Source organism: Calonectris borealis, chromosome 10 (genome assembly GCF_964195595.1).
Source record: "Calonectris borealis chromosome 10, bCalBor7.hap1.2, whole genome shotgun sequence".
NCBI classification, from domain to species: Eukaryota; Metazoa; Chordata; class Aves; order Procellariiformes; family Procellariidae; genus Calonectris; species Calonectris borealis.
The window spans coordinates 21,396,881-21,418,972 of NC_134321.1; the positions used below are offsets into that span (position 1 = coordinate 21,396,881).

The 22,092-nt window shown below is 38.9% G+C and overlaps 1 protein-coding gene across 1 annotated transcript in view; it reads left to right on the forward strand.

The window, feature by feature from the left end:
• SLC6A11 (solute carrier family 6 member 11) overlaps positions 1-22,092 on the forward strand; it is a 105,764-nt gene that overhangs the window by 76,756 nt on the left and 6,916 nt on the right. Inside the window, exons 8-13 of the mRNA XM_075159343.1 lie at positions 4,978-5,081; positions 10,984-11,108; positions 13,523-13,635; positions 14,996-15,133; positions 20,670-20,772; positions 21,645-21,745. Coding sequence (XP_075015444.1) covers positions 4,978-5,081; positions 10,984-11,108; positions 13,523-13,635; positions 14,996-15,133; positions 20,670-20,772; positions 21,645-21,745 — 684 coding nt within the window. The remainder of the gene's footprint in view (positions 1-4,977; positions 5,082-10,983; positions 11,109-13,522; positions 13,636-14,995; positions 15,134-20,669; positions 20,773-21,644; positions 21,746-22,092) is intronic.

Here is a 22,092-nt window from a genome sequence, read left to right on the forward strand (position 1 = left end):
TTGATAGAAGTACTCAAGGAAGCAAAATTAAGTGTGTGGGTACAAATATTAGCAGCCCTTACATGTTTATCATTTCTAACAGATCTGTTAACTGTAGACTATGGGACAGGTCGTGGAAATATATATACGTTTTGTTTAATGGAAGAATCCTCATAGTGCTTGATTGTTCTTCTAGTTATGTATGGAGAAACATGGATGTTGCAGTTCTTTTAGATCAGCCGTTACATTGAAAATTCTTTAAACTGTCCCCTGAACCAAAGTATCACAATGATTTGGTACCATTAAGAAATCTGTGAAATATAATTTAGAAGATGGCAAAAAGAGAAAGGGTGACGTGTGTAAGTTCCATCGTATCTTTCAGGCCCGTATCTGGTCTTTCCTACTTAATGCCACGGTGACAACAGCACTAGAGTTACACAGTTATTCTCGTCTGTCGACTTAAAGTAGAGAAAAAAAATCGCCTTGCCATCACAGTAGATCTGTGAATCAGCAGTGAGAAAGCCGCTGTTACCGCGGGCAGGTGCTTGTGAGGATGTACAGGTACACACACAGCTGAGCGCAGGGACAGGCATTTGAACAAGCAGTAAGTACGGGAAGTGGTTGAGATGATGTTGTGCTGCACTGGGCCATTTCTAAAAAGTCATATTCTCTTTTGTTTGCTTTTCCCATTTTTACCATTGATTGAGCAACAGACTGAAAAATTAAACCATAAACTGGTGTTTATCCCAAGAGCTTGTCTGCCCAGCCACAGACTTGATCCTCCCAGGCAGAGGCAATGAGGGCTGACCAGGTCCTGTCCTCCCCCGGGGCCCAGGCACCGAGGGGTGAGAGGCCTGGCTGTGGATTTGAACATAAAACCTGCCACGAACATGATTTCTGAGTATCACATTTTTAACAAACCCCTCCCACTTCTGCTCAAAATGCCCTCAACATGCATTTTAGGCATCTTGCATTTTTCTTCTAGACTAATATGCAGACACACGCACAATGAGACAGAAGAGTGAAATTTCATTAATAGCTTCCTAGCTGAGGTGTAAAAATGAAGCAGTATTCTGTTGTCTTCACTACAGCACATCCCCCTTCTTCCTTCTTTATCCTTCTTCCATTATTACATGCGCTACAATCACGGCGACAGAGGCAAGGGATCCTCCAGACCACAGGATCCTCTGTTTGACTAGCTCAGTTCATCTCCCTGGGCAGAAAGGTGAATAGTCACGTAAATGAAGATTGTGTCCTAGACCTACACACAGGAAGGCCAAATTAAGATTACCCAGGCAGACTTAATACCTGGGTATTGCTAGCTGTTGAGAGCTGGACTTCGCAAAACAGAGCTTTCCATTTTTAGTAAAATTGTTCTTGTTTATTCTGTTTTGTGGAACTGTGTCCGTACCAACGTAAGTTAGCTACCAGCAGGACGCAGCAGAGACCACTGCTTGTGCACTAGTGGCGTCAATCAGGAAAGCTGTGAAGCGAAGTGTGGGAAAGCCTCAAAATGGGGATCAGGGCGCAGACAGCTCCGCTGTTCCCCTTCCCGCTCAGGAAATGGAGAGACTCAATCCCTCACTGTCGTGCCTCATTTCTACTTGGAGAAAGCAGGTAGTGCCATAGAGTCGAGGCTTGTTTACTTTGCCTTCTCCCTGTGGGAACAGAGCTTCATTGCCTGGGCTCTCTGAGCAGCCCTTCTTCCTAGCCAGCAAGCATTATTTCTGTCCAGGAGTCAGAGCAATAGCTGTGCTGCTGTATTCTGAGCTGGCGTTTGCATTTTTCTAGCTTGCCCATACTGTCGCCAATGTAGTGCTGAGTCTAGCATGTCTAGAAAATGACTGTAACGGGGGGTGCAAAAATGTCAGCATGGTAGACATGAAAGTTCTGTCCTTTGGCATATGGATTTTTAAAATATTAAGGTATAATAAACAAAGGTTTTGTGCTTTAATTTTAATCTTGTTTTAGCATGGAAACATTTTAAATATGAGATAAAAAAGTAAGAAGAAACACTTAGTTCCGTCTTTTAAAGTAGGGGCTAATAGAAGACTATACAACATTTTCAATCCCCAAATTTATGAATGCATACTGCTGAATTGTCTTTATTATCACTAACCAAGGAATTTTCAAGGTACAAAGTTTATAAAGCATGAACAAGATGTTCTCTGGTACAGGTCCTTTCCTCTGGAATTTACTCATGCCAGAAATGCATCCAGCCCCGTCTCATTTCAGAAAAAATGTACTCCTTTTGTCCCAGCCTTTCACCAGCTGCTGGCTCCAGAACCCTTGGTTTGCAGCTTACTGGCAGTGTTTTCTTTGTCTCTGTCCTTCAGAACTTCATTGTTCTGCAGAATCATGCTACATTCATTCCATGTACTTGAAAAATGTTACAACTTCTAGTCTAAGCCAGGCATTGCAAATTCAGCACTCTCAGAAATAATTTATAATGCTTTTGTTGCCGTAAGCCAGATGGATGACACCTGGATTTGTGAGCGGTATCTACAAGAGCCCATCTGTACCCACTAGAAATTTTAACGAGAACAACTTCCCCTGAGGTACAGTTTATGAATGACTAAGACTGGGTGTGACTTAGACTAATAAACAATTTGTGTACTTCAACAAATTCTCCAACCACAAATCAGTACTGCAGTCTGGTGCTAAATGTCAAATGGTCACTAGCTGTTGGGGCAAGAATATGAAGAAGTGATCTGTAATATCAGCTGCATGGCTTTAAAATGTTGACACGTCCAGGCTTGTGACAAAATACAAAAGAGTTAGTCCATCTCTCATGTTTTTCCAGCTACCAAAAATCTACCTGCAATTTCTAAGTTTATTTTCCTATTTGCCACTTCCTTGATCAGTTGTAGATGTTTTTGCCATTTCAGAAACCTGAAATTGAAATATTAATGGTCATCACAAATTAAACGTTACTGGTTCTCTGAGTATACAACCCAAAAGAAGCTACACTGATTCTATTATTCCATTCAGTAAATAAAATTACTTCCTCCTTCCTGTTTAAACACTAGCCGTAAGTTCTGATGGAATTTCTAGACTGATGTCATATAGTGCAACAAAAACAAGGGTCTCTTCAGTCTGATTCAACTTTTATAGAATATGTGAACATTTGCTTACAGAACATGTTTCTCATAAGGTATTTGTCACTTTTTATGTTGAATCACTGTCAGATGTCACAGTCTTTAGAGGAGACTTTTTTTCTTTGAAGGAAATAATATCACTTATGGCCAGAGTTTTATCTGTTTTTCTAACTAGGTACACGGGACCTCCGGAGGGATGTGCTCTCTGCTTCTCTTCTCAAGCAGCTCTGGAGGTTCTCACTTCAGAGTACAATTCTTCTTTGCCCCCATTTCCACTAGGACTTGCTGTCCAAGGAATAATCAGACTTCTGTGGAGCTGGCGGATGCCAACAGGAAAGGCTATTGCTCATCTAAGTGCTATACAATGCACTGCAACAATACATTGTGCAAAAACTGAAATGGAAGGAAACAGCAGATTCTACATGTGCTGATCCAGTTTCCTAGCTTTTGTTTTTGCTTAAGACGACCATGCATTTTCAGTTGACCTATGCTACTTACAGCTTTTTGGGAGCTTCCGATCTTGTTAAAGAGCCTGTCTGTCAAAAGGCTTTCTCTGTGCCGTTTTTTCCTTGCTGAGTGGTGAAACTTTGAGATGTAGCCAGCTGTACCTTATTCAGTATGACAGCAAAGAAACCATTTAAGCCACTGATGCAAATCAAATGTGATCTTAATGTTATTCCTAAACAGAAACACTCTCAACAACTCCAGAGACTAAGGTCTCATTTGATCACATGTAAAACAACTACATCCTCTTCATATATTTATGAGTATTTGATTACTATTATTAGTATTACTATTACTAGTCATGAAGTCATTACCTGCATTACCTCTTTCCTGTCTCAAACTTAGAGTAGCTAATGGCTACACAGCTATTGCCTCTGGTTATCAGTCAGTGTTTTGTTACTTCTCTGAAAAGCACTTTGGTTGCTCTGCTTTAAAAAAAAACGTACAGAGCTCATTTATCCCAGGAAACCAGGAGTCAGAATTTATTGGATTGGAAAAAACAGTGTAGCTGTGTAGATGTGAGTTCTTCACATCGCTCTCATGGCAAAATCAGGAGTTAAAAGAGTATATTCACCTCCAGTAATAGCACACCGAGACTCTAGTTGAATGAAATGAACTGTTTTGTTGGAGTATTTTTAAAGTAAAAAAAATTGCATGTTATATTAATGTTCTGAGATTGCTGTGAGGAGAACAATCTCACTGTGTCAGCTGATGCTTCCTTTTTTTTTTTTTTCTTTTCTCTGATTTAGAATTTAGTATTTATATCACTTTAGGATATAAACGTTACCATAATGATATTATAAAGCTACTTACTTGTTAAGCTCTACAGAACTTTCATTTGTTAATTGTACAGTGACCAGAACAACCATGTCCTCATGCCTAATTGAGGCCATTAAGTATTGCTAAAAAAAACCCCTTTCCCTGGAGAAGTCGTCTCTTCTCCTTCCCCGTCTTAATTTGTATATTATCTATGAATGGCATATTTTGTCTTTAGAGTAATTTTTCACACTAAATTTTTAAATTTGAATAAATAATTATCAAATGAGAATGGGATAAATGCAGATGATTCTATTTAGGTTGCAATTACTAACACCTTATAGTGTTAATAAAACCATTAAATAATTTATGCCAGGTGAGGTTCTTCTCCAGAAATTCTGTCTCTCTACTTAGATGAGGTTGAATCTGTAAAGACCATCTGAGTTTCTCCTTGTTTAAGCCACTGGGAAGGAGAGGGGAATTTAACTCACAGCATATTTTTTTTTAAGGTTGTGACTTCTAAAAGTTTTGCCAGACACTATTACCCTGTACAGCTGCCTCTGCAAATCTTCAGTCAATATATGCTTAAAGGTGACTCCTTCTTGACCTTTTTTAACCATTCCATTTTTTTTGTCTTCAGGTGTGGGTGGATGCCGGTACACAGATATTTTTCTCTTACGCGATCTGCTTGGGGTGCTTGACAGCCCTGGGAAGTTACAACAACTATCATAATAACTGCTACAGGTAACATCTGCCACACTTTATTTTTACATTTAGTTTCAGTGATGGAAGTGTCCACATAGTTAGCTTCACTCAGAAGTACCTCCCTTTTCCTTCAGCTATTTGCATGAGTGATCATAAACACATGCACATGTTTTTGTAGAACAGAAATCTGTAATGTTTCTTGTAATTGTTTCAGAGGAATTCTTTTCCAAAATTCGGTGTTTTCATCTCTTTTGATCATATGTCACGCTTGCACAGCCACAAGCCACTCAGTACACATAGGTATACACAATTGCATGTATAATACACACAATTCCATACATGTATAATTGCATGTGTGTGCAATATTTGATTGTATAACATATATCTGCTTTAAAACAAAAATCCTACCAAAAATTGTTATTAAAACTCACCTGAGTTTGGTCTATGCTCTGAATGTCACTTTTTCCCATAGTTTACCTACTGGCTCCTAGCTAGAGCACAGTAGAAATGGGTAGCATTTCATTGCTTATCTTTATAGGAATCAGTAAGGAAATCACTAATGACTTCAGTAGGTTTTAATCTTTCCTGAATCAATGTCAAAAGAATATGACTCACACAAAATCCTCATTCCATTTTACTGGTATGGGCAGGAATATGAGCACTACCGTTTTCTTGTGGCATCATAGTTATTGAATTAGTTTTCCTACTATTCAACAGCACTGATAGTTTGGTTGCACTGACTCCAGACAGAGGATTAAAACTTCATTTTTCTATAAAGGAAATAATACAGACCAAAAGCAAAAGAACCCCAAACACACCACCACTAAGACCCCCAAAGTGTAAGTATTTAAATTCTAAACGACAGTTCTACTTGGAGAGTTCAGGAGACAGTTTTAGGAAATGCCTCCTTCTTTCAGTTTCTTAGCAACAATTTGCTCTTCTGTCAGAGAAACACCAAACAGTAGGCCCCTCCAGACAGAGAGGGAATTGGGATACTGGAAGCCGCAGAGACACGAATGTATCCACCAGCTGAATGTCTGCAAAGCAATCCAGCGGCAGTTAAGGGTACTTTGCCATCTAAACGTGCAAAGTAACTTAGCAGCTCTTGGCTTGGCTATGACGGCCAAAATTCCAAACGTTTTGCTGCATAAAGTAGTGTAAGTCCCCTACAATCTTTAGTGCTGATTGACACTATTTTCAGAATAAAGGACAAAGGTGCCCCAACGGAGGGTAATGAATGCCCCTACAGGACAGTGGGTATTGAAAGTTTTCTCTAATTAGCATAAGTGATGCTCTAACAAAGGTGCTACTCCTTTTCTCTCTTATTTTAATTTCTTTCCAGTTGCATCCCATCTAGATACTATTCTGTCACTGCCTCAAGGACTGCAGTAATCTTTTTACTATGGTTTTACTCATAACAAAAAGCAGGAGTTTTGATGTGTGATCAGAGAGCTTATGCAATTTTTCTTCTTTTCCTCTGACCCTAGCAGCATAGCTTGTAAAAAACAGCAGCAGCTCTCTTTTAAAGCTTCTGAGCAAGATGCTGCAACAGAATACTTTTTGCTGAATCCAAGCTTCACAATTCCTCTAACAAAATGTTTTCACAAATTTCCTGAATAGGACAGACTTCATTGTGTCTGGAAGTATGATTCTTAAGAAATCTGAGGAAAGGAGTGGGACAGAATTTAACTCAGAAAGCAGCTGAGTTAAACAGGGCTGTTAACAGAGCAAGGCATGCAAAACAGCCATGCAGTAGGAAGTAGAACTAAATTTGTATTCTAACTAGCACATAAAAAAATTAAAATCAGGCTATGGATTTGCCTCTTGCAATACCTGCAGTGTGTTGTCTGGTTGTAACATCTACTTCCAGTCTTTTTGCACTCTGTTTTACTAAAATTTTTTTTCTAAGGGAAAGTTGCAGTGGAAAATAATGACATGAGGTATTTTAGTGGGAAATGGGAAAATCTAAACTGCACCTGGGTTTTTCGTATTAGCAACCTGATCTAATTCATTAACATTGTAAATGAATTGCAAACAAATCACTTCACATCTTTGATTAGGAAATGAATTTTTATTGTCCTTACTTCTCTTTCGTTGTAATACATTAATACAGATCCTCCCTGGATTTGCAACAGTTTATATCAAAAGTGACTCTTACAAAAAGATGAAAGTAATGGCGGTATCATCAGCAGGCGACGTTTTCCCCATATAAATAAAAGAAAGGTGTACTGATGTTTCCTCTAATTTTTAGCAAGCTAAGAATTCCTAATCCATTCAGACCTTCTTAAGGGATGGATTAACTGCAGACAACCTCAGTAGACAGAAAAGGAAAATGTTTTTGTTCCTGCTACATGTGCTCTGTATTTGCAGAACTGATCCAGCTCCCTGCTGGACGCTGTGCCGTTCTCCATCGGGGAAACGCCGTTTGGTTTCACAGCACCACTCCTTTGTACTGGAGGCTGCACCTCAGCGGGACAATTCTTATGTATGAGCCCCATGTACAAATCAGGGGTTAGTTGCCGTGTTGCCGCTGTGGTGCAGAAGATGAATGAGTGATTTCACACACTGTCAACAAATGGACAAAACTTGTAAGAAATGAAGATGTGTCCTTTATCAAGCTTCTAGTCTAAGAAGAATGGGAATTGATCTTGAGGGGATCCATAAAGGCAAGGAAGTAACTGGAGGGATGCAAAAGGCTCTGTGGGCTCTTCTTTCTAATCAGAGATGCTCCTTAAGGAAGGCAGAATAAATTTTCAGCAGTATCCTGCCTGTCAGGCAGGGAGAGGATAAGGGATGCATGTCGTGAATTATTCAGGTGATTGGCAAGACATTAATTTGGAAGAATGTGAAGTTTTCATAAAAATGTGAAGTTTTCCTTTCATTTGAAATCAGTTTGGGCTTCAGTCAGGCTCCGATGCCTTCCTACCAAGGATGCTTATTAAAAATTGATGGAAAATTAGATAAACTTCCTATTCTCCTTCCAATGGTTCTTGGGCATTTGGGTTTTAAAATTCATCAGTTTCACAATCAATGGATCCAGATCACCTTCTCAGTTTTCCTTCCCATAGCAGAAAAAAAGATTGAACTACAGGTGACACACTTCTATCTAAGGGAAAAAAACAGGAGTTGAGGGGTCAGTAGAATTCCTGCAAAGATAAAGGAAGGATGGAAATTAAAATCAGAGGTTATGTGTTTATTAGGACAGGAAACACTGCTGGGTCCCCAGAGAACTGAGTGTTCAGACTGTGACTGTCTAACAGGGGAAGAAAATGATGGAGCTGTGGCTGTGTTATGTCAAAAGAATAGGTACCTTACTAACTGGAGATGATGAAAATCCCCTTAGATTCGCTTTTGCCCATTTCCTTAGAGAAATGCATATCTATCTACCCTGTAACTATTTTGTACCATAGCACTGTGGTTTGTGGGTCTTCCCTGTGAGTGCAGAAACGTCTGTGCTCCTCTTGTTCCCTCACAGATGATCTAGCTATATAGGATTGTCCAGCTTAAACCACTTGGGCCTTGCCCTCGGACCTTCCTTCAAGAGGACGCAGCAGAAGCTGCCAGGGCTCTGAAGGTGCACAGGGAGCAATGTGTCTCCACTCAACCCTTTTTCGCATGGTTAGGAACCAGCAGCTCTCAAATGTCTTGTGCCAAACCATTCACCAAAAAAAATTATCTTGTTGTTTGGACTGCATTTGAAGCCTGGGAATTATCTAAAATAAATCTTATCTGCAGAAAACAGGCTGTTCCAAATGGAGGCATAATATTACTGGTGAGCAGCCAGATCCATCCCACTGAAGCAGTATCTCTTCCCCCCCCCCAAAGGATTAAAAAATACATCTTTCTGTATATCTCTTATCGACAGAGTTTCACCACACTTAGTTTTAATTTCTCAGCATTGAACTCACCAGTTTCTTAGGTGAGATAGGCTGGGGTGAGAATCTCTCCAGAGCTAATTCAGTGCCGAAATACACCGAGAGGAATGGTTAGAAAGATGATCTTTTTCTTTGTTTTATTTCTCTGTAAAGCACAAAGAACTCCATGCTCCTGGTTGCTTTCTTTTAGATTGCTATTTTGCGTTAAAACATCCAAAGTGTATAACTTGCCTGGCTGTGCATAACTACAGGAAGCAATTTCATATGAAAAGCAAATAAATAACAAGTTGGAATTCTGACCATTTTCAGAAAGTATTTTGAAGGACCTCTTTACCCCTGCTAATGAACAGTGTTAGAGAGAGTCCATGCATGAAAGAAGTGTGAACTGGACTTCTCCATGTCTGAGTCTTGATCTACAACTGGGAGTGTTCATTCTTTTTCATTTCTGGACAAATCTTGGCAATTTATAGATGATATGCCATACAGAAATTTTTTACTATGAAATTATTACGGAAGCATAAAAACATTCTCAAAATAATGGTTAAAATTAACTGTAGATAAGGGGATGAGAGAGAGCCAAAGCCTCCCATGGCCCAATGGCCATAGTTCAGCTGATCACTCACTTTGCAGTACTGAAATGTGTGCCTGCTTCCTGCCGTTTCGAATGTGCGTGCCTGATGCTAAGGTGAGTCAAAGTCAGTAACAGAAAGAGCTTTGAAGAGATGTGGGATGCAGTGCAGGGCTCATTAGTGAAGGAAGATGATGCTGGAACTGGTCACCTCACCTTCAACGTAATAAACTGATGAGATAAAGTTACAGGATAAAAATACCAAACGAAACAAGCAACAGGACAGACAGATTACTAAAGAAGTTTTGTCACAATATATGCCAGGACTTCAAAAATATGAATTGTCTCTGATTCTCAAAAAGTCACTACAAATCTGTGACAAAGACGGGAATCATAATTGAAGATGTGGATTCAGAACCTGTTAGATTTTATGGGGTGATTTCTTCTCATAGAGAGCTTCCACAAAAATTTGCTTCAGAGCTGTATAGGATAGGAATAAACCAGACTAAGGTATAGGCTTGACAGAGCTACTGGCTTGCCGTGTGTTTCAGTGTTTTAGAATCCCAATTTACTTTCAGGCATCTAGGTTAGGTTATTACTTTCTCAAGTACGCAGCTGTCTCTTGTAGCAAACAGTCTTAAAAGACTGACTGTCATGATAAATCATTCCCACCTCATCATCTGTCAAGCCCGAACAGCTGTCTGAAAGCAGGATGAACAACAGTATTTCAGTGAACTCTGGGGAAAGATCACACCTTTCTGCAAGAGTGTTTTCCCTTTTTTTAAAGTGATTTACTATTGTGACATTTCCGATCTGGGAAAAGAAATATTTCTTCCCCTTGGCCTTGTAATTGTCATTGTTTGATGTGTAGGATACATAGGTCTGAGAGATCAGTGTCCCTGCACTGTCTTTGCCTACTTGTTAGGCACTTTTTTAGGCATATACACACTTCTTAAATTATATATGGTGCTTTTCATTACCACAGCTTCTTAAAAAAAGTTTACAAACCAAACTGGAGTTGTATTTTGTATGGATATATATTGCCAACATACTGGAACTGGAATAGAATTAGCTAAGAATGGATCATAGGATTTTTTTCCAGGAAACAAATTACTACCATTTTTATATAGTTTATAAATGAGTTTATCTCCTCTGGAATACATTATTACAACTACTATAGAAAAATTGTTCTTAACACCATTCTTACAGTATTTTTACATGTTTTTTAAAGATTCTATCGAAAAACAGTAAGTGAGTAGTTACAGGTTTGCAACTCAACCAGTTACAACACAAGCAAGGGTATTGTGATGGTATCTTTCTGCAAATGCTTATGTCTGACTAATTTCTCTCAGGTACAATATCAAGTGGAAGCTTACTCTTAATAAGCAACTTAAAGTACATTCCTGCAGCTTGGGGTTCTATTAGTCCTATGGCTCAGTATATGGAAGAAACCCAGGCTCTGGAGATCAACTGCAGTGTTTTTTATTTATATTTTCAGAGACTGCATCATGCTCTGCTGCTTGAACAGTGGCACAAGCTTTGTTGCTGGTTTTGCTATCTTTTCAGTTCTTGGATTTATGGCTTATGAACAAGGTGTGCCCATTGCAGAAGTTGCAGAATCAGGTAAGTTCCAAAAGCAGTTTTCTGAGTTAACAAAAAATTCCCAGAGGTTGCTGTCAGAATACTTAGTTTGTGCCATTATCTTACGGATAAGTTGACTGCTTTGCAGATAGTTTTACAAAACTCCTCTTAAAAACCTGTTACCTGACTCATTAGAATAACTGCTATAAGAAGAGTTCTTAACTATTTTTATGGTCATACATTTATGTGTGAAAAATATTAATGTTATTGTGCATAGCAACAAGCACCAAATTCGTAAAGTCAAGGAACTACTGTAACACAAACTTACCCCAGCTGAGCATCCAGAAGATTGTTTAGCAGAGATACATTGCTCAGTTATGCCCCTTGAGTGTTATATCCTCATGAAAGAAGCATTCAGTTTTCTTTAAATGAGATAGACCAAAATCCACACAAATATTTGTTCCTTCTGAAAAAAAGAAAAAGAAAAAGAAAAAAGATTTAGCTATTAAAGTAATGAGAAACCAGCTGTTTAGGAGAAATCTCTGAGGTCTTGCTTAATGTAAATGTATTTGGATAGTATATATCCAAATATATATATACACCTCTATCTCTCCGTATAGAGATATAATAAGTAGATATATAGATTATAGATATAATTTTTTTTTTTATATATATATATATCTCCAAATAAATATCTTAAATGTATTTGGATAGTATATATCCAAATATCTCTCTCTCTCTCTCTCTCTCTCCATATAGATATATAATAGGTAGGTATATAGATTATAGATATAATATTTTTTTATATATATATATATTCGTATATCCAAATATATATCTTAAATGTATTTGGATAGTATATATCCAAATACAGATTTTGAACAGTCAGATGGCTAATGCCATCTCCCAATGTCAGTAAGTTTTTCCTCCGGGGACATACACTGAGACAGTCTGGTTGATTAAGTATAAAAGTTCTTGTTTTGAGTCCAGAAAGGCACGAAGGCCCAGCTCCACGAGAAATTAACCATCTAATGTTCATCACCATCACTTGGAGGTAGGCATCCAATGAAAGCTAATTGCTCTCTAACACCTTTGTGGATGTAACATCTTTAAGCATCACTTAAAACTCAACAGAACAAAAAGGACAGGAATGCTCCCCAGAAAGAAAAGCAGTATAATGCTGAACTGTTGAGAAGGAGAAATGACTCTCATGAAGTTAGCCAAGATGAGCAGGAAAACTGCAAATCAAGTGGAGCTTCACTGATACTGTCATGGAAAATATTTCTCTTTTCTTAAAGCCCTCAAGACAACTGGCTTATACTATTATAGAAACTATATAGAAAAAGGTTAAAAGACTACAGCAACTCTGGAAACTATAGGAGGTTGCAAATACTGCATTAAATGAAAAAGCAGTAGTGTGATGACAGGTCTTCACTGAAGTTATTGCAGCAGGAGCACAGAGGTACTCCTTTATCAGCCTTGTGATGCTGCCTTTATATCCCTGCTTTAAAAACTGGCTAACTTCAATAAAAGCTGTTATAGCATGAGAGTCTGCAGCAGCTGAAAAATGGGCACAGGTAAACAAAATATGAGCTAGGTGAGATGGTATTTTAGCAGATCTGAGAAGTTACCAATGCAGTTGCAAAAATGTTCTATTTTAAAGATTTCTGTAAATATGCAGCCAGTGAATTAATGTTATGTACCAGCAGCAGCACTCAAAAATGCAGAGCAGATTTTGAACAAACCAGTAGACATTTGGCTTGCACCGTGTATGGCTTCCAAGATGCAGCTCTTGCCATTGACTGCACTCTTCCACAAAATGTCAGATACAGTGCTATCTTAGGGAAAAAAAAAGATTCCAGAATATGTTAATAAGTTATATAAGGCAATCACAGGACCGCGCGCTATTATTTATTCAGGTATGCAAGTCTTGCTGTACATCCACACAAAGAAGGAGAACGTAAAGTACAGTGATGTCTTAACAGAAGTTCAAACATTTGGACAGGATGTAGGCAGAGTGGACGTGCCAAGCAAGTCTTCATTACTGATTAGCCTCATCGCCAAATATTTAGACTATTAGAGATGTAGAGTTTGTCAGGTTTTCAACCTTGTATTTAGCTCTTCTTATCTGCCATAGAAGAACAATCAAGTTGTGGTGGGTTGACCCTCGCCAGCAGCTAAGCATCCACACTGCTGTTCACTCACTCGCCCGCCCCAGTGGAAGGGAACAGGAAGAGAAAAAGTGAGGAAACTCGTGGCCCAAACAGGGACAGCTTAATAAGCGATGCTGTGCAAGCACTGCTCAGCAATAGCCCCAACGTTGGTGTTAGCAGTGCTGTTCTCTCCACAGATCCGAAGCACAGCACCGCACAGGCTGTTATGAAGAAAGTAAACTCCCATCTCAGCCAGACCCAGTACACAAGTATAACTATTTCCTTTCTTTTCTTCCTTTTCAGGACCAGGACTTGCATTCATTGCTTACCCTAAAGCTGTTACCATGATGCCTCTTTCTCCTCTGTGGGCAACTCTGTTCTTCATGATGCTCATATTCCTTGGATTAGATAGTCAGGTATGAAACAAACGCTATTTAAATATTTTGTCAGATTCCCTAGCATGTCTATATAAGCATCCTTGATGTAAACAGCATCTAACCTGATGAAAGAATAAACCCTAACTTAATTCCTTACTTAAAACCATTGATTCAAGTTCCTTATTTTAAATCTTAGTTATGTGATGCTGGAGATTCCTTTATGATTTACTGTGAACACTGATTCAGCCTGACTATAGCTTTCATTATTAACATGGGAATCAGTTTGAACTTAAATATGGGTGATTAAAATTCACAGTTCAGTAAAATACCAGTGTGTCGTCCTTTCCTGTTTTTAAAGCACTTTGCAATGAATTTTGAAACTGAATATCAGATAGTGATAATGTAAGTTCCTGTGGTGTATTTATACTTCAAGATACCATAGCAAGAAATGTGTAGTCATATTCTGCAGCAAAGTGACAGCATAGAAGTTGTCCTTCCTATGTGACCATAAAAATTGTGAAAGCTGTTTGATGAGAAATGTAAAGTAGCTGGCATTTTTAGCATGGCTCAGCTCTCAGCATGAGTTGGTTCAGAAAGTTTTTATTGTATACTGTAGAACAAAGCTCTTCAGTGCTTATTTTGCATGACATTTCCAATCATTAAAATTAAAGTTTTAATAACTGCTCTTTTTCCTGATCTAACAATTTTTTTAAAGTCATCTTTAAAATTAGCAATTCCCGAATTCTACTCTTGACTGTTCCAATGAAGCAGGCTTTATATTGTCTCCTTTTGGGCATTAATTTTAGTGCCTATTTTAGAAGCCTTGCTCCAGAGTCCTTCGAACCAGAAGCTTGGGCCTCTTGCTTTCTGCGGATTTTTAAAGTTAATAAGAATGTTTCTTCCCTCCTTCATTAGATGTACTTGGCTTGGGCCCTTAACAGCTTTGTGGATCTTCTGTTAAATGGAGAGAACTTCTACAAAAAACCTGCTGCAGTTCATTTAGCAGTGCTTGAAGGTGCATAGCACTGCATAGCACTCCTTTGAGTGACAAAAGTGCAGGATGCTTAGAATGAAATTCTGCTGCAGTCCTATGAGCGGTTTGTACATTATTTAAGTCCCATTCAAGCCACATTTGAAAGATTTAACTGTTATGTAATCCATCTGCTACAGGGCAAGCACATTCTGAGATAATATTAGTGGATTCAACTATTTGAATTTGCTGGTGGACTGGAAATCCATAGCTTTGGACTTTTTAATTCTGAAATGATGTTCCTCTCAGTTTGAGCTTCTGCTTATAGTGTGTCCTCCGGGATCATTCAGTCTCTACAAAGAGAACATATAAGGCCCAACAGCAGACGAGACACATATTTCATTTGTACTTTCCTATCATTTGTTCTAGTTCGTGTGTGTCGAAAGCCTTGTGACAGCTGTTGTAGATATGTACCCAAAGATTTTCCGAAGGGGCTACAGAAGAGAACTGTTGATTCTCGGCCTTTCCATTGTGTCATACTTCATTGGCCTAATAATGTTAACTGAGGTAAGATGTGCTTTGTTGTACTACTGGAGAAAAAAGGAAATGGGTTTCTGGTTATAATCATAACAGATAAAATGCAAGAACATTTACCATAGACAAATTTCACTGTGAGGAATATGACTACAAAATACTTGAGAGACTGTTCTCAATTACTGTGTAACATTTGAAATGTGAAATGTATCCTCAGTTTTTCAGTTAAGCTTAGGAGATATTTTAATCAAAGTTACATAACCAAGGAAATTCCACCTGTTCTGCACCAGCCAACCAGATATACTGATCGTGGCTTCTGCTTACTTACTGTGGGCAGACCAGGCTGAAAACAACTATATTTTGGATGAATAGATCAATAAAGAAGATGAAGTAAAGTGAAAATAGAAAACTAAAACGTCTTTGATTTTTATATCACTAGGCCAGGTCAATCAATACAGCCAATCTCTGAGCAGAAATTGCTTCAGTAAGAGTTAAGAGTTTTTTCCCCCAAACAAACCCGGTTGCTTTGGGATGTTCTAAACCAAAAATTCTTAGGGTGTCAGTCCATCCCATCAGTTCATGATACAACACGTCTGGCACTACTGTGTTTGGTGCCCAGGTTGGGGAGGGTCTCGGATCCTTTGGTACTTGGTAGGAGGTTACTCTTGCTGCTCAGTGCATGCTTTACAGAGTGAGCTGTATCAACAGCCTTCCTCTCCTTCACTTTACCCTCTCAAGACAGGAGGAAGAGGGGCAGAGTCCACACTCTCCTCTGCTCATATTCTTCTGCTTGCTGGGCCATTAGAGCCTCCCTGAAACCAGGGAGTGAGGCAAAGAAAAAAGTTTCAGTCTGAGGAGCTGTAGAATTAAATATCTGAGGAATGTTTGTCCGAGGAAGCCTGGCTGTATTAACTGTGAAGAGCCACAACGTGTCTGTTGTGCAGCAACCTCAGGCAGGGTTGCCCAGTGAAGCAGCCTCCCAGGGCTTCATGAACTCATCTGGGGTCACTTAAATTCCCTCTATAGAGATCCACAGTCCTTAGACTATGTGCTTTTCAAATTGCTTTGTAACTGAAAATGAGCAAATTTCATCCCAAAAAAGGCATTAGGCAATTGTAAGCATGTTCGTCTGTTGTCCTCAGTATGCAAGTTTTTACAACATATGGAATAAATCAACAAATCAGAATATATTAGCTTTAGATACACTTTCAAGGAAAGAATAACTAAAGATGGGGAGGAAAGGGGAGACTAGGACAAAATGAAACGTTTATTACTTTTTTTAGTGACAGTTTGTGCCAGACTAATCAGATATCTTTCTCTGATAAGAGATATGACACTGTATGAAGCAAATGCAGTTGAGCAGAAGTTTTATATACTGCAGTGAAGGAAAATTCACCACAAGAAAAATTATTAATTTTGTTCAAAAGAAAAGGACTGGTACAAGTAACTGGACAAAGAGGAGATGATGACTGTTGGTGTTAAAAGAGACAGTGGCTGAAATGAGATTCTTAGTAAAGTTACACAGGCAGCGCTTGGTAGCAATTTTATCTAGTAGTTGACTTGCTATGGAAACAAGTCACCTAAGTCATTTGCTACATGGGACTAGCTTCTTAACAGAAGTTACAAAGATAAGTCCTTTTCCTTTTTCATGAAAGTTCAACATTCATGCCAGATAGAGAAGTCCTAGAAGTGTCCTTATTGTTCAAAAGAACAAAGCATGAGTTCAGTCTTTATTAAAAAACAGGGTATTCACAAAAAAGCTGTAGCCTAATGAGTGCATGAAGTATAAGAGCTCACAGTCATCTATAAGATTTAAATCCAAATCAGGCTTCATTAACTCAGATGTTCTTGGGTCACAGAAGAAGGCAAAAAGATAGGGAAGGACTGGATGACTGGAGTATTAAAGATGGGGTAGACTATAGTAGCACAAAGTATAAGGTTGTCCGTATAGTAGTAAACATTTATACTAGGCATTGAAAACCATTAGGAAAGAGAAGTATCTGGATGAGAAACTACAGCACTACAAATATGCTGTAGACATAAAACTCTGTTTCTTAGATGTTTTGGGAAGGTATTTCCAATTGAGAGATGGGAATAGTCCCATGACTGGACAAGGTAGTAGTCCCACTGAAATATTATGTATGACTCTGGATACTTGTATTCAGACTGGAACAGCATGCAAAGCAAGAGCAGTGGGGATGATCCTAGGAGTACAGAGCTGATTTTACCAGAAACTAGCAAGATGATGATAATATTAGCAAGGGTGTATGATTGCTTTCTGTAAGTACATCATAGATGTAACAGTGAGTATAAACATGAACTATTTCTGCAAAAAGAATGGCTCCCTTTCCCTCATCCCCAATCCAGGGTGTATAAGCTGGCTATGAATAATTAGGCTGAAAATTAAGAAAGGATTTCTACCCATCAGGACAGTGAGGTTCTAGAAGTTTTTCCAAGAAAATAGTTCTGGCTTTAAACTGGAATTCAGATTGTCGGTTAGTTTATGGAAGGTATTATGTGACATAGTTCCCTGTGAGAACAGAGGAATTGACACTGGTTGATTAAGAATTCCTTCCAGATGCGTGTCCCTATAAATTGAGCACTGGAGCAGAGCAACCTTATAGGGATCAATTTGCCTGTAATTATTCTTACCCTCAGTATGATAAATTGTCTTTGCAATGTAAAATGTGGAAATTTTGGAATAATTCCTCCCACAGTGCAAGTGTTAAGCAGAGCACTGAGAGGTACATTATCAAGACGTTCAGGCTAAAAGAAATATAAGCATGAAGAGTGAAAAGGAAGCAAGTGCTCCAAAATGACAGGAATATTCTTGCAAGAGTTTTGCAGTTTTGTGTTCCTTACATTGTATTGTCTTAGTTGTTTGATCTCTAAGTTTCCAATTTGCTCAGATATTTGCTGAAACCTCACAGTGAGCTCTTTGCAGTAAAGATGTTCACTTGTGAGATTTTGGGAAGCAGTCAGCTAGCAGAGCTGACTAAAAGCAGTGTAGCTAATAATCAAAAAAGCATCTGCATTAGGAGAAAAGAAAATCTCATGTAATTAAAAAAAATTTACTTCAGTATTTGCATTCTGGTTTGGGAGGGCTGACGTTCCACAGTGCTTTTATTGTAACTTTTTGCTCAACAGAAACCATTTTTTTCTCAGTATCACTAGAGAGACGTAAGTTATTACTGAGAGATGTGACTTATTTATATCATCAACTGGTCAATCTAAGTAGCTGTGATCCAATGCAGAAATGACATACTGGTAGAGAACGCTCCATCCCATGGTTACTTCAGTAAGGCATCAAAGCATTATGCACGAGCAAGACTTCCAAGAGTAAATATATCATAGAATCACAGAATGGTTTGGGTTGGAAGGGACCTTAAAGATCATCTACTTCCAACCCCCCTGCCATGGTCAGGGACACCTTCCACTAGACCAGGCTGCTCAAAGCCCCATCCAACCTGGCCTTGAACACTTCCAGGGATGAGCATCCACAGCTTCTCTGGGCAACCTGTTCCAGTGCCTCACCACCCTCACAGTGAAGAATTTCTTCCTTATATCTAATGTAAATCTACCCTCTTTCAGTTTAAAGCCATTACCCCTTGTCCTACCACTACATGCCCTTGTAGAAAGTCCCTCTCCAGCTTTCTTGTAGGCCCCCTTCAGGTACTGGAAGGCCGCTATAAGGTCTCCCTGGAGCCTTCTCTTCTCCAGGCTGAACAACCCCAACTCTCTCAGCCTTTCCTCATAGGAGAGGTGCTCCAGCCCTCTGATCATCTTCATGGCCCTCCTCTGGACTTGGTCCAACAGGTCCATGTCCTTCTTATGTTGGGGGCCCCAGAGCTGGATGCAGTACTCCAGGTATATCCCAACTCTGTCCTTACCCTCTCTTGCATTTCTAAATACACATTCCTGGATTTTATTCAGGCTTTGGATTATTCATAAAAGATACTTTACCTTGTAGGAAAACTTTCTCATTCAGATATATGGTCATTTCCTAACTGTACAGCACTAGTTTTGCCAAATGCCTGCTTGGATATCAATGCAGTTTTATATACAATAACTTTAGAACGTTCTTCTGTTCTGTAAGATTTAGACAGGGTTTCAAGTTTACAGAGTCCATCTTAACTTACCTTCAGTCAGTTAATGCGGAGAGAAAAAAAGGGGGAAATCCTAGGTATTGTTTTTGATTTAGTTTTCTTTATGTTTTTAGGGTTCTCTTCCATTTGCAGAAAATTGTCTGAGATGTAGTGGATCGTATGTACTACCCAAGTAGCATTACATTTCAGCTGAAGAGATGATCTCAAGCCCCTATTTCCTTCACATAGCTTTCTGCAGAGAGGGAAGCCTTAGGATTCCTTTCTATTGAAATGATCTTTTGTGAATCTCCTCCTCATTATTATTTCAATATTGAACGCATATGTAATAAAAGATTAAGTATCTTGCATAGAAGGTAGTGTAATATTATTCATATAATTTTAATAGTCAGGTTATCCATAATGTTATTAATTGGACTTCATAGGTTTTCTTCTCATCTTGCCTCGAGGCAAAGGCTCTAGAAAGCCAGCCAGTTCTCTGAACAGTTCTGACTGTTGTAAGCAAGAAAAAAAATACAGGAAAAGAAGAAAAGAATTATGTCTTTGATAAATGCGACAATTGATATAGTTGAGTCATAGTCAAACAGTAAGTGAGGGTGTCTTAGTTAAGCACATTTACCTTTTTCATACTAGTTGGTATCGTGGCACCACTGAATGCAGAAAATGACAGGTCGTTGATAGCATAGTGTGCATTGTGTGTGGATGCCACGCTAACCCAGGACACTGCTTGGTTTTGGTTGCTCTCCTTTCTGGAAATGCAGAGGTTGCTATTTTAAAGCCATTTGGAGAACAATTTTTAACTTGTTAGGAAAACATTTTTAAAAAGCTTGCTTGGAGTCAGGGTGATTCTTATTTCACTTTTTTTTTGGTCAAATAATAATGACTCGTTTAAGTAACGTGGCTTAAAGGCTGTGAGCTACATTCAAACTTTGTAGGTCAGTTTACTCATTTTACAGTGCCTATGCCATTGCAGAGTGATTCTAGTAGTTACAGATTTTGCCTTCTTTCCCCACATTTTAAGTAATTCTTTTACATATTAATAGCACAGACACAAAAACAAGACCCTGCATCTTCATGTGAAGTGATCTGTAGATCAAAAGCACCTGTAGTTATCTAGAGCTTGGTGTGATAACAACTGAAGTTGAAAAAAAGCATAGAGGTGGGAGATCGTTTTGGAAACAAGTCAGACGTAGTTCTCTCCACTCCAGGATTTACTACCTTAAAGCAAATGCACAGTATTCAACTGGCATAGGGAATAATCTTAAGTGCTATGGAAGAAAAAAATCTTTCACAATAACAAATCACTGAGAAATGAAGATTTTTTGTTCAAGAAGGAACCAACTTTAGTAGGAAGATTGCCAGGGAACCAACAGATTGACTCTGTAATTAAATCCATATTTGCTATGAAATATTTCTACTGGTGCCAACGCAATATTATTTTTCCTTTTTCTGTTTTTGTCTTTTAGGGTGGGATGTATGTCTTTCAGTTATTTGACTCGTATGCAGCTAGTGGCATGTGCCTTCTATTTGTTGCCATATTTGAATGTGTCTGCATAGGCTGGGTTTATGGTGAGTTGCTGAAAATTACTTTGGTTTTGAGTTTTTATGGAAGTTTTCTATTTGCATAAAAGCAATGTGAAAGCCTTGTACCCTTATGGAGTGGGGCCCTCCACACTCCCATGCCGTGCCAAAAGTCTCAAATGCGTTTCTTCCACTCTAAAGAGATAGTGGAATAGATTTTTTTTTTTCCCCCTTGGCCCTTGTCAGGACTGACCTCCACCTTCCTTCACCAAGGAAGTCTTTAGCTGCCTTAGAAAGTAGGGGTGGCAATAAGTCTTCTCTCACAAAGCTTTTGTGCAGGGCATGTTCCCTTCCACTTCTGACACTCACAGATAAATCCAGGGAAGTTGGCGCTCATGCCTCATTAACCATTAAAAGGGACATAGTCATGTTCCTAGGTCTGCTGCTTCTGTCTGTCCGCAATGTCAAGAGAAAACCACCCCAGAGCTGGGTATGTTCATGGTTACACCCTCAAGCATTTTTTGCTCACAAAGGACTGACAATTTTACTTTGTAAAGCAACGTATGAACTTCAGATCGCCCATGTCCCCAGCTATCTAGCGATTCACACATGAGCTTGTAGCATATATATACTCTTTAACTGGGCTTGCTCAGATGTTACTGACCAGAAGCCATTTCTGTTTGACAGCTCGCCCACTCCTACTCTCTGTTCATATTGGTCAGATAGCGACGTAGGCAGCAATCTCTGCCACAAGTATGGAGCAGATGACAGAGATGTATGTGTCAGGGCAAGAGATAGCAGCGTCAGTCTTTGCAGTTCTGTCAGAACCTATGTTTTTCTCTTTACTGTTTTAAATACTGGCCTATACACTTCTTACATGTACGTTCTACATCTGCTTTTCATTTGTTTTTTTTGGGCAGGCAGCAGTCGCTTTTATGATAACATTGAAGACATGATTGGGTACAAACCACTGTCATTGATTAAATGGTGCTGGATGGTCTTAACTCCAGGTATTTGTGCAGTAAGTATAGAATATCCAAATAACTTGTTTTAGACATAAAGAGGGTTTTCTGTGCATATTTTTACAATTTTGCTGCTGCTAATAGTTCACAACGGTTGAGAAAAACGCCTACTGATTTGTAGCATATGTTTTAATTAAAAAACACTCTGTAGTATCTGTAAAAATTGTTAAATATTCTGTGAATTGTGAGAAATCTTAGTGTAGGAAATAATAGGAAAAAAATAAACTCAGGCCCCTAAAAGAGTATTTGCCAATACAATGGAGGCTTTTTTTCACTGCATCGCCAGTATACCTTGTGTCTACCCAGCATAACTCAAGCTCCTCCAGACTCGTGCTGGTTTCCTTGC